The sequence below is a fragment of the Bombus bifarius genome, unplaced genomic scaffold (assembly GCF_011952205.1).
Source record: "Bombus bifarius isolate JDL3187 unplaced genomic scaffold, Bbif_JDL3187 scf7180000009706_frag, whole genome shotgun sequence".
Classification (NCBI taxonomy): Eukaryota; Metazoa; Arthropoda; class Insecta; order Hymenoptera; family Apidae; genus Bombus; species Bombus bifarius.
In genome coordinates, this window is record NW_022885286.1 from 12,365 (window position 1) to 24,642 (window position 12,278).

The 12,278-nt window shown below is 36.4% G+C and overlaps 2 protein-coding genes across 2 annotated transcripts; both read left to right on the forward strand.

Moving 5' to 3' along the window:
* The first annotated feature begins 1,163 nt into the window (after positions 1 to 1,163).
* LOC117215537 lies at positions 1,164 to 2,815 on the forward strand. The gene has a single exon (XM_033461887.1). It carries the CDS (start codon positions 1,464 to 1,466, stop codon positions 2,751 to 2,753), a length of 1,290 nt encoding a protein of 429 aa, XP_033317778.1. The 5' UTR covers positions 1,164 to 1,463; the 3' UTR covers positions 2,754 to 2,815.
* Positions 2,816 to 6,442: 3,627 nt separating this feature from the next.
* On the forward strand, positions 6,443 to 7,394 carry LOC117215538. The gene has a single exon (XM_033461888.1). It carries the CDS (start codon positions 6,803 to 6,805, stop codon positions 7,304 to 7,306), a length of 504 nt encoding a protein of 167 aa, XP_033317779.1. The 5' UTR covers positions 6,443 to 6,802; the 3' UTR covers positions 7,307 to 7,394.
* The last annotated feature ends 4,884 nt before the right edge of the window (positions 7,395 to 12,278 follow it).

The following is a 12,278-nucleotide window of genomic DNA, read 5'->3' on the forward strand; positions in this document are numbered from 1 at the left end:
ACTCAAACTTTTCTGTATATAAATCTTTCGTTTCACGTGCAGGCTAAACTTACTTAAAGTAAAATTTCATACGGAATAAAGTCGAACTTTTCATTAAGTTTTGCTTCCGTAATATCGTGTTTATCGAATACCAACTTAATTCACTTACGATTCTCGAATTTTTGTGTTGCAATCTTTATTGTTTTCAATGAATCGAAGCATTTCGAATATTTTGAGAAAACCGTAAATAGGTGACTTAAAATAGGAATACAAAAATACTTCTACGTTTCTCGTTAATTTAAAAACTTTTTAGGACTTGTCGAAAAAAAAGGATAAAAAATTGAAATCAGTTCGGAAATGAACAAGAACACAGCTAAAAAGTCGAAAGAACAAAGCAGACATAAAATTCGATCTTCCGTTGCGACATTTCTATCGTAAATAGTATAATAAAAGTTTTACGCAGCATAGTCTTCGATATAATCTTATATGTCGCTTGCAGATAGAGAAACAAAAAATCAACGTAAATCTGTAAATCAATCCTGTCAGTGTAAAACACAAAATTACGTTCGCAAGAGACATTCGATTTATATTCCTTGCATTTCAATTTTCATTACAAGAACCGTGTACATTTTCTAATATTTTTTCCGTGTCTGGTATTATCTTTTATCCTTGATTTTAAAAACTTTAGGTTCTCCCCAACAGTCAAAAACACGCGATACCCTGTCCATCGTAATCGTAAGAAAAGAAAAAAGGAGAAAGAAGACATTTCTGTATTTCTTTACTAGGCCATGTTGATTAAAACCGAAATGATTTCGATTCATCTATTCACAAGAACGCAACGGCCTCGGAAGCTGTGTTGTGATTTCCTATCGATCGTTTCCCTCTACACAGTGTTCATATGAGCCATGTTTGTTCTTAGCAATGTCTTATAAAAAGCTGCCTGTGCTGGTGTCACGGTGGTCGTGAGAACGCAACGAAAGGATGGTTATGTCTCACATACCTTGGCCAGCAAAATGATGGCTAAGCAGTAATAGAAACCCTATGTGACCAGCATCCAGCGATTGCCCCTCCACAGGAGCCGGGTCCTTGATATAAAAAAGTACCTCTCGAGTCGTTGTAAGAACATTCTTTTCTGTGCTGTTTGACCATTCTGTATCGTTACTCTGTCAGTGTTCAATAAATTTTCTAATAACAATCAAAATTTAAGTACGAATTTCTCACTTTGCGTGCGGAACGTGAAATTACCCCGAATCGACGTGACAAAATTGGCGATCCTGCCAGGATCCACTCATCGCATCAAGAGGAAACTTCAACGGGAACTCTACGGATTCTACAGCGAAGGACCACGGTCACCTCCTTGATCAAAAGAAGGATCTGCAAAGAATCTCGGTAAGCTGGCTTTCGTACATTATCGAAACCGTAAGCCTGAAATACGTTCTGAAGATGGTGACTCTTCTTCCGCCGAAAGTGTCATATTTCTCAGCATGAACCCAACTGACAAGAGTACCGCTAAACAAAACGAACTAATCGCTACCCTGATTGAACAATTTGAAAGCCTAACTCACGAGTTTAGAAGCTTTAGAAACAGCACCGATCAAAACATTAAAAACATAAAAGAATTTGCGGAAACTAGCGATAGAAATCGCTCTAAAGAAATACGCGATCTTGCAAAAACCGTGGAAATAAAATACGACACCGAGACTGACCAGTCGCAAATAAACGCCCATTTAGAAACCGCTGCTGATAACGTAACGGATGACGAAACTGACGGACCGAACACGTCACAAAGACCACGAGCCGCATCTAGCCGCGCCGCGATTAAACCAATAAACAACTACAACGAAGATCGAGGGCTCGAGGCAGATAAGGCCATACGAACTGTCGAGACACTACGAGGTCGAGATGACGTAGGCGTTGAAGATTTCATCTTATCGGTCCGCAAAGCAAGAGCTAGGTGCAAGGCAAGTGACAGAGAGCTATTATTAGATCTCATACTGATCGAAAAGATTACCGACAACGCGAAACGAAACATACGATATCTAAAAATCAACTCGTTCGAAGACTTATATTCATGCTTAAGACAACACGTATTAACACCAACAACTATTAGCAACTGTAGGGACAAATTAAAGAATTTAAAACAAGGGGCAACAGAAAGTGTACAATCTTTTAACTCCAGATTCCGACAACAGCTAAACGAATTAAATTATGCAGTCCAAAACGAAAACCGCACACCAACAGAACGACGCGTAGCTATAGATATTGAAGAACGCGAAGCACTTAAAACATATTTGCTCAACTTACGATACGAGATAGGACAGATGGTGGTATCTAGCGATCCAAAGAACCTGAACCTTGCCCAACAACTAGCAGCTGATAGAGAACAATGGTTACGAGAAGCAAATCGTGTTGCCAACCGCCCAAAGAATCAATCTCACAACATTACATTAGTATCCAAGCGAACTACTACCGATTCACAGCCACAAACTTCTGCTCAGCTACCTAGCAGACCATTAGACGACCGCATGAAACCGAAGTGTCCAAAGTGTTTACGAATTGGACACACAGCCGAAAAATGCTACTCTCGAAATTTTCCATTCGCCAGCCAAGGAAAGATTCCACCTCGAGTAAACCAAACAACGGAGAACCCAGAGGAAGCTTACCTCGAGTTAACTGCACCACCACCGGAAGATTACTATCAATCGTACTGCAACGAAGAGACGGAGGAAGAGCCAGATTCCTCATCGATACCGGAGCAGGAATCAACCTTATAAAAGAAAAAGCCTCACTAAACGTCCAAACTTCTAACCCAAAAACCTTCCTAATGGGAAGTGACAAACATACCACTAACAAAATTTGCAATTTAACCATGCTCAAGAAAAATCATCAATTCTACGTAGTCCCTAACAACTTTCCCCTAATCGAAGATGGAATAATCGGACTCCCATTCCTTACAAAGTATCAATACAGCGTCACTAACAATAAACTAACCTTAGACGAAATTATATTACCATTCCAGGAAACCGATAGCAAGATAAGACCAGGCGAAACTCTAATCTCAGCCCAATACATCGAAGGAAAGCCCACAACAGTATGTTTCATCAACACTGGTAAGCAAATCTGTCACATTACAAACGAAATAGAGAAACCCGATAAACTAAGCCAAATTAATAAATTCGCACAAATAATACGTACCAAACATATTGATCCAGAACTTCGAGAACCCCTTGAGAAAATCCTCACCAATTACTTAGACGTTTTTAATATGGAAACAGACTCATTACCATGTACCAACTTGACAGAACATACAATCACACTCAAGACAGACAAACCTATAAACATCAAATCTTATAGACCGCCCGAATGTCATAAAAAGGAAATCGAGACTCAAATCAACGACATGTTAGACAAACAAATCATAGAACCATCGGACAGTCCATATAACGCACCAATTTGGGTAGTTCCAAAAAAAATTAGATGCATCAGGCAAACAAAAATGGAGAATCGTTATAGATTTTAGAAAATTAAACGAGCAAATAGACCAAGACGCGTATCCTTTACCAAATTCGGACGAAATACTCGAGCACTTAGGCAAAGCTAAATTTTTCTCGGCCCTAGACCTCTCGTCAGGATTTCACCAGATACCTATGGAGCAAAATTCCAAAAAATATACTGCATTCTCAACCTCACAAGGATAGACAACAACTTGCATTTGACACACTAAAACAAAAACTCTGCGAAGCCCCTGTACTACAATATCCAGACTTTGACAAAATATTCACATTAACAACAGACGCAAGTAACGAAGGGTTAGGAGCAATACTCTCCCAAGACGGACATCCATGCTGTTATATATCCCGAACTTTGAACCCTCCTGAAAAGAATTATTCCACAACCGAGAAAGAGTTATTAGCAATAGTATGGTCAATCAAAAGACTAAGACAATACCTACTTGGTAGAAAATTTAAAATTCAAAGCGATCATCAAGCCTTGAAATGGTTAAAGAATGTTAAAGACCCCTCATCGAGACTCATGCGATGGCGTTTGAGACTCGAGGAGTACGATTATGAAATCGAATACAAAAAAGGAAAAGAAAATACAGCTGCAGATGCTCTATCCCGATTGTATCCTATCACTAATGAAGAAATCCAACCCAATGTAGAAAACCCGGACTATTATGACGAGTATATAGACTGGAAAATCAATATCACCCCAGCTCCGATAACTCAAAAACCTAACAGACCACACTTTAAACAAATTACAAAGACCGAACTGGGAGACTTTAACGAACAGCATTGGTTGCGTCAATTAACCAAACACTTTATTAAACACCGAACCGGACGCTTACAAATAGGAATAAACGACAATAGCTTCAGCACGTTAGAAAAGGTAAATATTCAACTCATGCTAAGGTTTCTAACAACTAGATTCCCTCAAATTAAATTAATATTTGGACAAGATCCGCCAGTAGACTACGATAACGAACAAGAACAAACGATACTACGCGAAAATCATAACGAATTAGTAGGACACTTAGGTATACACCGCACCGTGAAACGAATACAGAGCACCATCACTGGACAAACCTAGAACAAGACGTTACAGAATTCATACAAAACTGCGAAACCTGCCAATGAGAAAAGCTAAATCGTATCAGGGCCAAGGAACAACCTATGATAACTGACACACCCCTTAATCCTAATGACAAAATCGCAATGGACATATTCGGATCTCTCACCAAAACCAAACGGGGCAATCAGTTTATCCTGTCTATCCAAGATCAATTAACCAAATATCTCATCCTCATACCCTTAAAAGACCAAACAGCCAACTCAATCATTAACGAACTTTTGGATCACTATGTGTACATATTTTCCGCACCAAAAAGTATTCTGACGGACATGGGACGAAATTTCGTATGTAAATTGATGGACACATTTGAAAGGGCTTTCAAAATCCGACACATAAAAACCACTTCTTTCCATCCACAATCTAACGGATCCCTTGAACGAACGCATGCCGTAGTAAAGGACCTTATTCGAACTTGTACGACCGACCGACAGAACGACTGGGATGAAAACTTAAAATTAATATGCATGGGATATAATACTTCAGTACACGAGACGACCGGACATACCCCATTCGAACTAACATTTGGACGACAAGCTAACATGCCATCCTCAATATCAACCACTCCTAGCCTAACCAGAGAACAATTGTTTAACCTCTGGAAAAATCGACACAACGCCTATATAGCTAAAGCAAGACGAGTTACCGAATCTAACAAAAAGCGATACCAGAGGGATCAAATGCGAAAAATTATTAAAACACAGACGATATTCCGAGTAAAAGATAAAGTATGGGTACATAACGATCACAAAACTAACAAGCTAGACCACGAATGGCTAGGACCTGCAGAAATCCTCTCATCCAATCCACCCACCTATCTTATCGAATATTCCAACGGTCACACGCAAAGAATCCACGGTAACAGGCTAAAACCCTACCTTTCAGGAAGAAGACCATAATATGGATCATCATAACACTCGAGTACATTAGAAGCGATCTAGAAGTAAAACCATTGAATTACGCCAACATATTCCTGGAACACATTGACAATTGCTATCTGTACAACGAACAAATAGATATCACCCTTATAGTAGGCCTTAACGATCCAATTGACCAAGTTAATAGATTACAACGCGTAAAAGATTTAATAGACCGTCAATGTAAACCACCTTGCGCTTACATACCAGAAATAAGCAGCCTAAAATTTAAGTACAGAAATCTTCAAAACCTGACTCGGCAACTCAAATTATTATTGCGTTATAAAAGCAAACGCGGATTGCTCAATGTCATAGGCTCAGTATCCAAAACTTTATTCGGAACTCTCGACGAAAACGATTTAGAACTCATTAACAAGAACATCGATACATTATTTGATTCCAACAATAAAATAAAAACAATTCTTAGTAACCAAACCGCACTCATCAAACGCGTGCTAGACAATACCAAAACAAATCAACTTGAAAACTTAGCCAACGATATACACAAGATTGAAAACCACAATGAAAAAAACGAAATATTAGTCTCCCTATTAATTCAAACCGAATCTACCATATCAGAACTCCATATAAACATCGACGAAATTTTTAACACTGTTATGTTAGGGAAACAAGGAATCATAAACCCACAAGTTATAGAACCCGAACAATTCTTAAAAACACTTGACCAAATAACGAGACAAAACTTTATGACTAACCATATCGAACCTTCAGTTCAAAACTTTCAACTAATTCTAGATCTAAGCAAACTAAAGGTATGGATAAGAGATAACAAACTTATATATACAATAACTGTGCCGCTTTTGGAAAACAATGAATGGAAAATAACTAAAATTTAACCGATACCTTCCAAACAAAACTCTGTATTCATTGCGCCTGTAATAGAAACTGATTTGATACTAACCGACTCAGAACAATACACCTTTGTCGATAGTCACTACTTAAACAAATATTGTAAACGAACGGCAATCATCCACATTTGTAAAAGAACTCAACCGAGTCACAATAGAATCAATTCACCTGAATGCAGATCAGAATTAATTACTAATCGACAGACGGTCAAAACTTGCCCGACTGCTGTCTTCAAGCTGGAAGAATTGACGTTCGTACCTTTGCAGACGGAAAACCATTATATTATTATTCCTGCGAAAAATGTACAAATCGACGTGTTATGTAAGACACATAAAATCCTAGAAATTAGACAACCAAGCTTAATTAGCAGTAAAACCGGGTGCATAATCACATACGATCATAATATTATGAAAATAGGAGGATCACATAAAAATATCTCTTACGAAATCAAATTTAAGAATAGCATATACAGCTTCGAAGAAACAGATGTTCCAATATTAGAGAAAATATTAGAAACAGCTCCAAAAGTAACTCACAATTTTAACCAATATAAAGCCAACCTCGACACATTACAAACACAAATCAGTACCCTGCAATTTGAGCGACGCATAAATTCATTGAAGGAATATGGCATATCCACACTACAAATATTAGGAATCATAGCCCTAGGACTAGGAACAATATATGTAATGTACAAATGTAAACTTTTCGAATGTCTACGCCGATCATTTCCTAAAAATGTACGTATCAAAATACTCTGCCCTACCGCTCGCGTAAACAGGATCGATCAAACATCAACAGTACCAAGGACGGTCACCTTCCAAAATATCACCGAAGACGAAGATGAGGGGATCATTCAACTTAGAAGCCCTACCAGAGCCTTACGCTTTAGCGGAACAAAGCGAAGCTAAGGAGGGGGGAATGTCACGGTGGTCGTGAGAACGCAACGAAAGGATGGTTATGTCTCACATACCTTGGCCAGCAAAATGATGGCTAAGCAGTAATAGAAACCCTATGTGACCGGCATCCAGCGATAGCCCCTCCACAGGAGCCGGGTCCTTGATATAAAAAAGTACCTCTCGAGTCGTTGTAAGAACATTCTTTTCTGTGCTGTTTGACCATTCTGTATCGTTACTCTGTCAGTGTTCAATAAATTTTCTAATAACAATCAAAATTTAAGTACGAATTTCTCACCTTGCGTGCGGAACGTGAAATTACCCCGAATCGACGTGACATCCTCTATGTGCTTCTCGAGCTCTTGTGTCGTCTTGTCTTTGACGGAACATTCTACTTGAAGATCAGCGAGTTGATGCTCGGGATCGTAATTCAATTTTTGGTCGTTAGCAGTAATAAGCTCACGTAACTTCACTTTTGAACTTGATCTTGTTTGATCTTGATTGTGTTTTCGTGGTGCTTGTGGTGTTCTAAAAGTAATCGTCACGTTGCTTGCATTTTTAGTGCACATTGATACACTGCACTATGCACAGGCAATGCTTTTGTTGTCATGAAATCTCTCTAACTTTTCAGTAACAAAACCTTTTATTTTATTATTTAGTTTTGGATCACGCGCCCCTGGTGAAGATACATTATGTGTTATCTTTACCTTTATTATGTACACGTTTTCCTTTTGCTCTCAATTTTTCGATCATATTGTGCTGTTCTATATATTGTGTTCTTATGTTCTTCGCATATAAATCCTGTCGATTGATTTTATCTTTCAGTTGAGGTACATGTTTAATTCTTTACCTTTTTTTTCTTTTTTTTTTATGGATTTCTTGATAATCTTTTAGAAGTTGCTCGTTATATTTGGAAAGCTTTCTCACTTCGTCTTCAGCTGTTTCCTAACGGGATTTTTCTTCTTCAAGTTTTTCTGTAATCATTTTTTCTAAACTTCTCCATTTATTCTGTTCTTCTTCGAGTAATTCATTACGTTTCGGTATCTGGCTATCTTTTCCTTTAAAACATTTTATTTTATCAGAGAGTTCTCCTATTTTCAAACTTGCTTCATTTAAGGTAACTTTATGAATTTCCGATTGATGCTTTAACATTTGATGTAAGTCTTCTATTGCTGTTTCACGTTCTTTCAACTGTTCATTAAATTCGTTGTTTAGCATATCCACTCGAGAAATTTCGAGTTCTTGAGCATCGTTTCTTCTTTTAGAAATTTGGCTTATTTTCTCTCGCCTGCTGCTACATGTTGCTGTCATTTTATCAACTTCTTTCTTCTTTTTTTTTCTTTTTTTTTTTTTGAACTTAAAATCTTGATTTAAGGTTTGTGTTTCACTATATGATTTATTATTATTAACTAGTTCAACATTATTCTCAGTAGATTTTTTTTCGCTTGATTTTTATACTTATTTAAATAGTTTAACATGAGCAAATGCATCGTACGTCAGATATACCATTTTTAATAAATTGTCGCCTTTACAACTCGAGTTACCTCTGAACGGGTCGCATGATTGATCAGTAAGCCATGAGTAATTATGCAAATTCAGTATTTTTTTCATCTATCTATCTGAATATTATAACAAAGACTTTACATTGAATATTTTATTAAAATTGTAAGTTTTTCATAAACGCTTCAAAATCCACAGTCTATTGATCAACTCCTCTATCCTTTCTCTTTCTCCTCACTAAAATAGATAAATTCCTAATGTAGTTTGTGGATAATATATTTTTTTTTTTTTCTAAAGCAAATCACATTTATCATCTGATATATTTTTTGAAATAATTTCTGTCTGTACATTTTCTTCTTTTCCCTTACTCCTCTTTCTCTTTCTAATGAATTCTTTTTATTCCGTAAAATAGTTTTTGTATATTCAATTTTGTTAAGTGCAATCCTTATTTCTGATAACTTACTTTTATTAGATAATTCTTGTGAATCTTCTACTACATCTTCCATATCATTTTGAGTGCGGCTTCTACCTTCAGTAAATTTAATATCTTGAACCGTATCATTAATTTCAATAGCTCTTTCGGTATCAAGTAAATCGCACTTATTATTTAATATACCTTTTGAATTGACTTCTGTCTCTGTAGTTTCTTCTTTTGTATCTTCTTCGAGTTTTCTTCGTTCTTCTAATCCACCCTTCTCATTTTCTAGGATCTTCCTTGTTGTTACGCCGCCTAAAACATCTGCACGCCAGCCCGCGCCAGCTCGCGCCACCGGACAACAACCAGCCTGCGTAACGTCACTTCGACCCTCAATAAACCTAAGGACCCACCATAACTTTCACTTCCCTGTATTGTTTCGCCATGTGTCTTCAATCCGTTTGTCTTGAAGAATTTCTAAAGCTTAAAAATATTCTCGAAACACAGTCGGTTTTTAGAGAGGTCCTTGGGTTTATTAGGCGTACTTAAAACACGGAGAAAGCGGGTATGCACCCATTAGGAAAATCCGAATAGCCCTCTAATAAAACAAGCTATGTTTTCCTCACGCACACAGTCATCTATCCACCACGATGGTAGGAGACTTCCTACTCATCCCTTCGAGCAGTAGTGCAGGTCATGACCAATCGACACCGCGGTGCGTTACCCTCACTTTTCCTAACGAAAGTGGGAACAACGAATCCGCGTTCTTTAGGCACAGGGGCACACCCACACCGAACTTTTCTTCCGTATTAGAAAAAGAGCGACAGACAGTCTAAAAACTAACGCCTAACGCGGCAGTCTACACATAGCGCGAGAGTCGCATACTTCACGAAAATCTTTTGTCGGTTCTCGGTGTTGTCGAACATACATCTTCTCTCCTAAATATATTATAGTGCTAAGTCCATTAATACATTAATTTCCATTATAAGAGCCCTGCTCTAGCGTACATATCTATCACATCTTCGTGCGACAAGTTGTTAACTATTTATTTCTCTACGTCAGTGTAATCTAAGTGTTGGAAATATATAATTTATAATTCAGTGAATCACAGTGTTATACAAACTCAATCACCCCTATTATCTCAACGGAAATCAGTCGCTGCTTTCAATCTTAAATTGTTGCTGACAATCTTAAATAGTATGCCTCATATTTTTAAAATATAAAATTATATACTATGTTATTCTATAATGTATTATGTACAGTTATATATATATATATATATATATATATATATATATATATATTATAATAATTCTATATTGAAAAAAATATGAAATTAACATGATATATACATTACTACATAAGTTATATATAAAATATGTATATTATACCCTTGCCTACTGACTGATATGAATTTCTTTCGGTCTCGAATGCGTTAAAAGAGAGCGCAAAGAAGTCGAAATTACTTATTGTAATTAGTAAAACGACCTGAGAGGCAGACAGATACAAGAAAGAAGGAATATTATATTAGCGGCATTATCATGTTTTTGCTCTCTTTAATTCTTTCATCGAGACAGACAATCTACAGGTATTAATCGACCAATTTCTCCAAGCTGATAACTTCGAATTGATGTTTATATATAAGAAGTGTTGTTAAACGATACGTAATTGCCTTTTGATCGTAAATTTTACTATCAAGGGGTCTTTTATGTATGCGTAATCATTGTGAATTATAACAATTTATGTGATCGATATTAAAGGTGTTTAAAAGCATGTATTTTTTTCTATATTATTATTCTCCTATATTATTATCCTATATTATTATAGCATTCCTATATTATTATAATATCCAATTACATGTTGATACACAAGATATACAGATTATTATTTATAACGTTTTAGTTTTCTTAATTGAGTCATTCATTTAGTACAAATGATAAGAAATTAGTAATAATTCACAAAAAAAGGATATCGTAGTAGAAATATTATAAAAAAACATTTTCTGTTTTAGTGTAGAGTTACTCCTTCTTACAGACAGTGTCGTACAAATCTGTACGTCTCTGAGAAAATGTAGGTATCCGAGCCCTTACTTCCTCAACAACTTTTAGATCTGATAGAAAAAAGAAACATACGAAATAATAAGTAATGCTTACTAATAAATTCAACAAATACAGAGGAAGATGGCTAAATCGATAAATTAACGAGACTAAAAATTAATTACATCATGGATCTCTCGCTTTTAATTTTAAGCTGTAAATTACCGATATCGGTGACTGCCATATTCTCTTGAGTTTCCAAATCGTAAAGAATCTTTCCTCAGGGATTGGTCAACTGTGTATGTCCCCATGCGACGTAACTTGCTTAAGGAACACGAGCCGGTGATATGCAGGCAACGTATAATTGATTATCATTCGCTCTGGAACGCTGAAGTAATGACCAGTGCAGTGGTCCAGTGGTCATATTGAATGCCGCTGGATATATCAGCATTTGGCAACCTAACCCAGAGAAGCAGGAAATATGAAGCCACCGAATACCAATTAACTTCGTAGTTGCACGGTTCACATTCCATCATTTCTGAATATGCGAGGACAGTCCTCTTATTGTGCTTTTAATTCTTTTATTTGTTTCATTTTCAGCAAATATACTGGTTTTTTAAATTAAGCTTCTTTTTATACAGAGTTACAGATTATATTAATTTTATATAGAATATATTTAAGAAAGATATTTAATTTTTTGCTAGTTAAGTATTGATCGATTAAGTTACTGTACCTTTGTTCCGATAAATGCGTGCCATTTCCTCGAATCTAATATCATAGCAAATGCCAATACCTATTTTGCAGCCCTTCACATCGAACGTCGTTAGGGAGTTACCAGGACTGAGTGAATCACTCTCTCGAAAAGTAATCTTATTAGGAATGTCGATGTCGAATAGATGTACCTAATAACATAAAAATGTGGTCGCTAATTATATTGCTGCAACTTTTGTAATTTAATATCAAAGTTACCAACTCCTAAACTTTAATTATTTTTTATTTAATAACTGACAGCGTTTTTATCACTTTCTTTTATTAA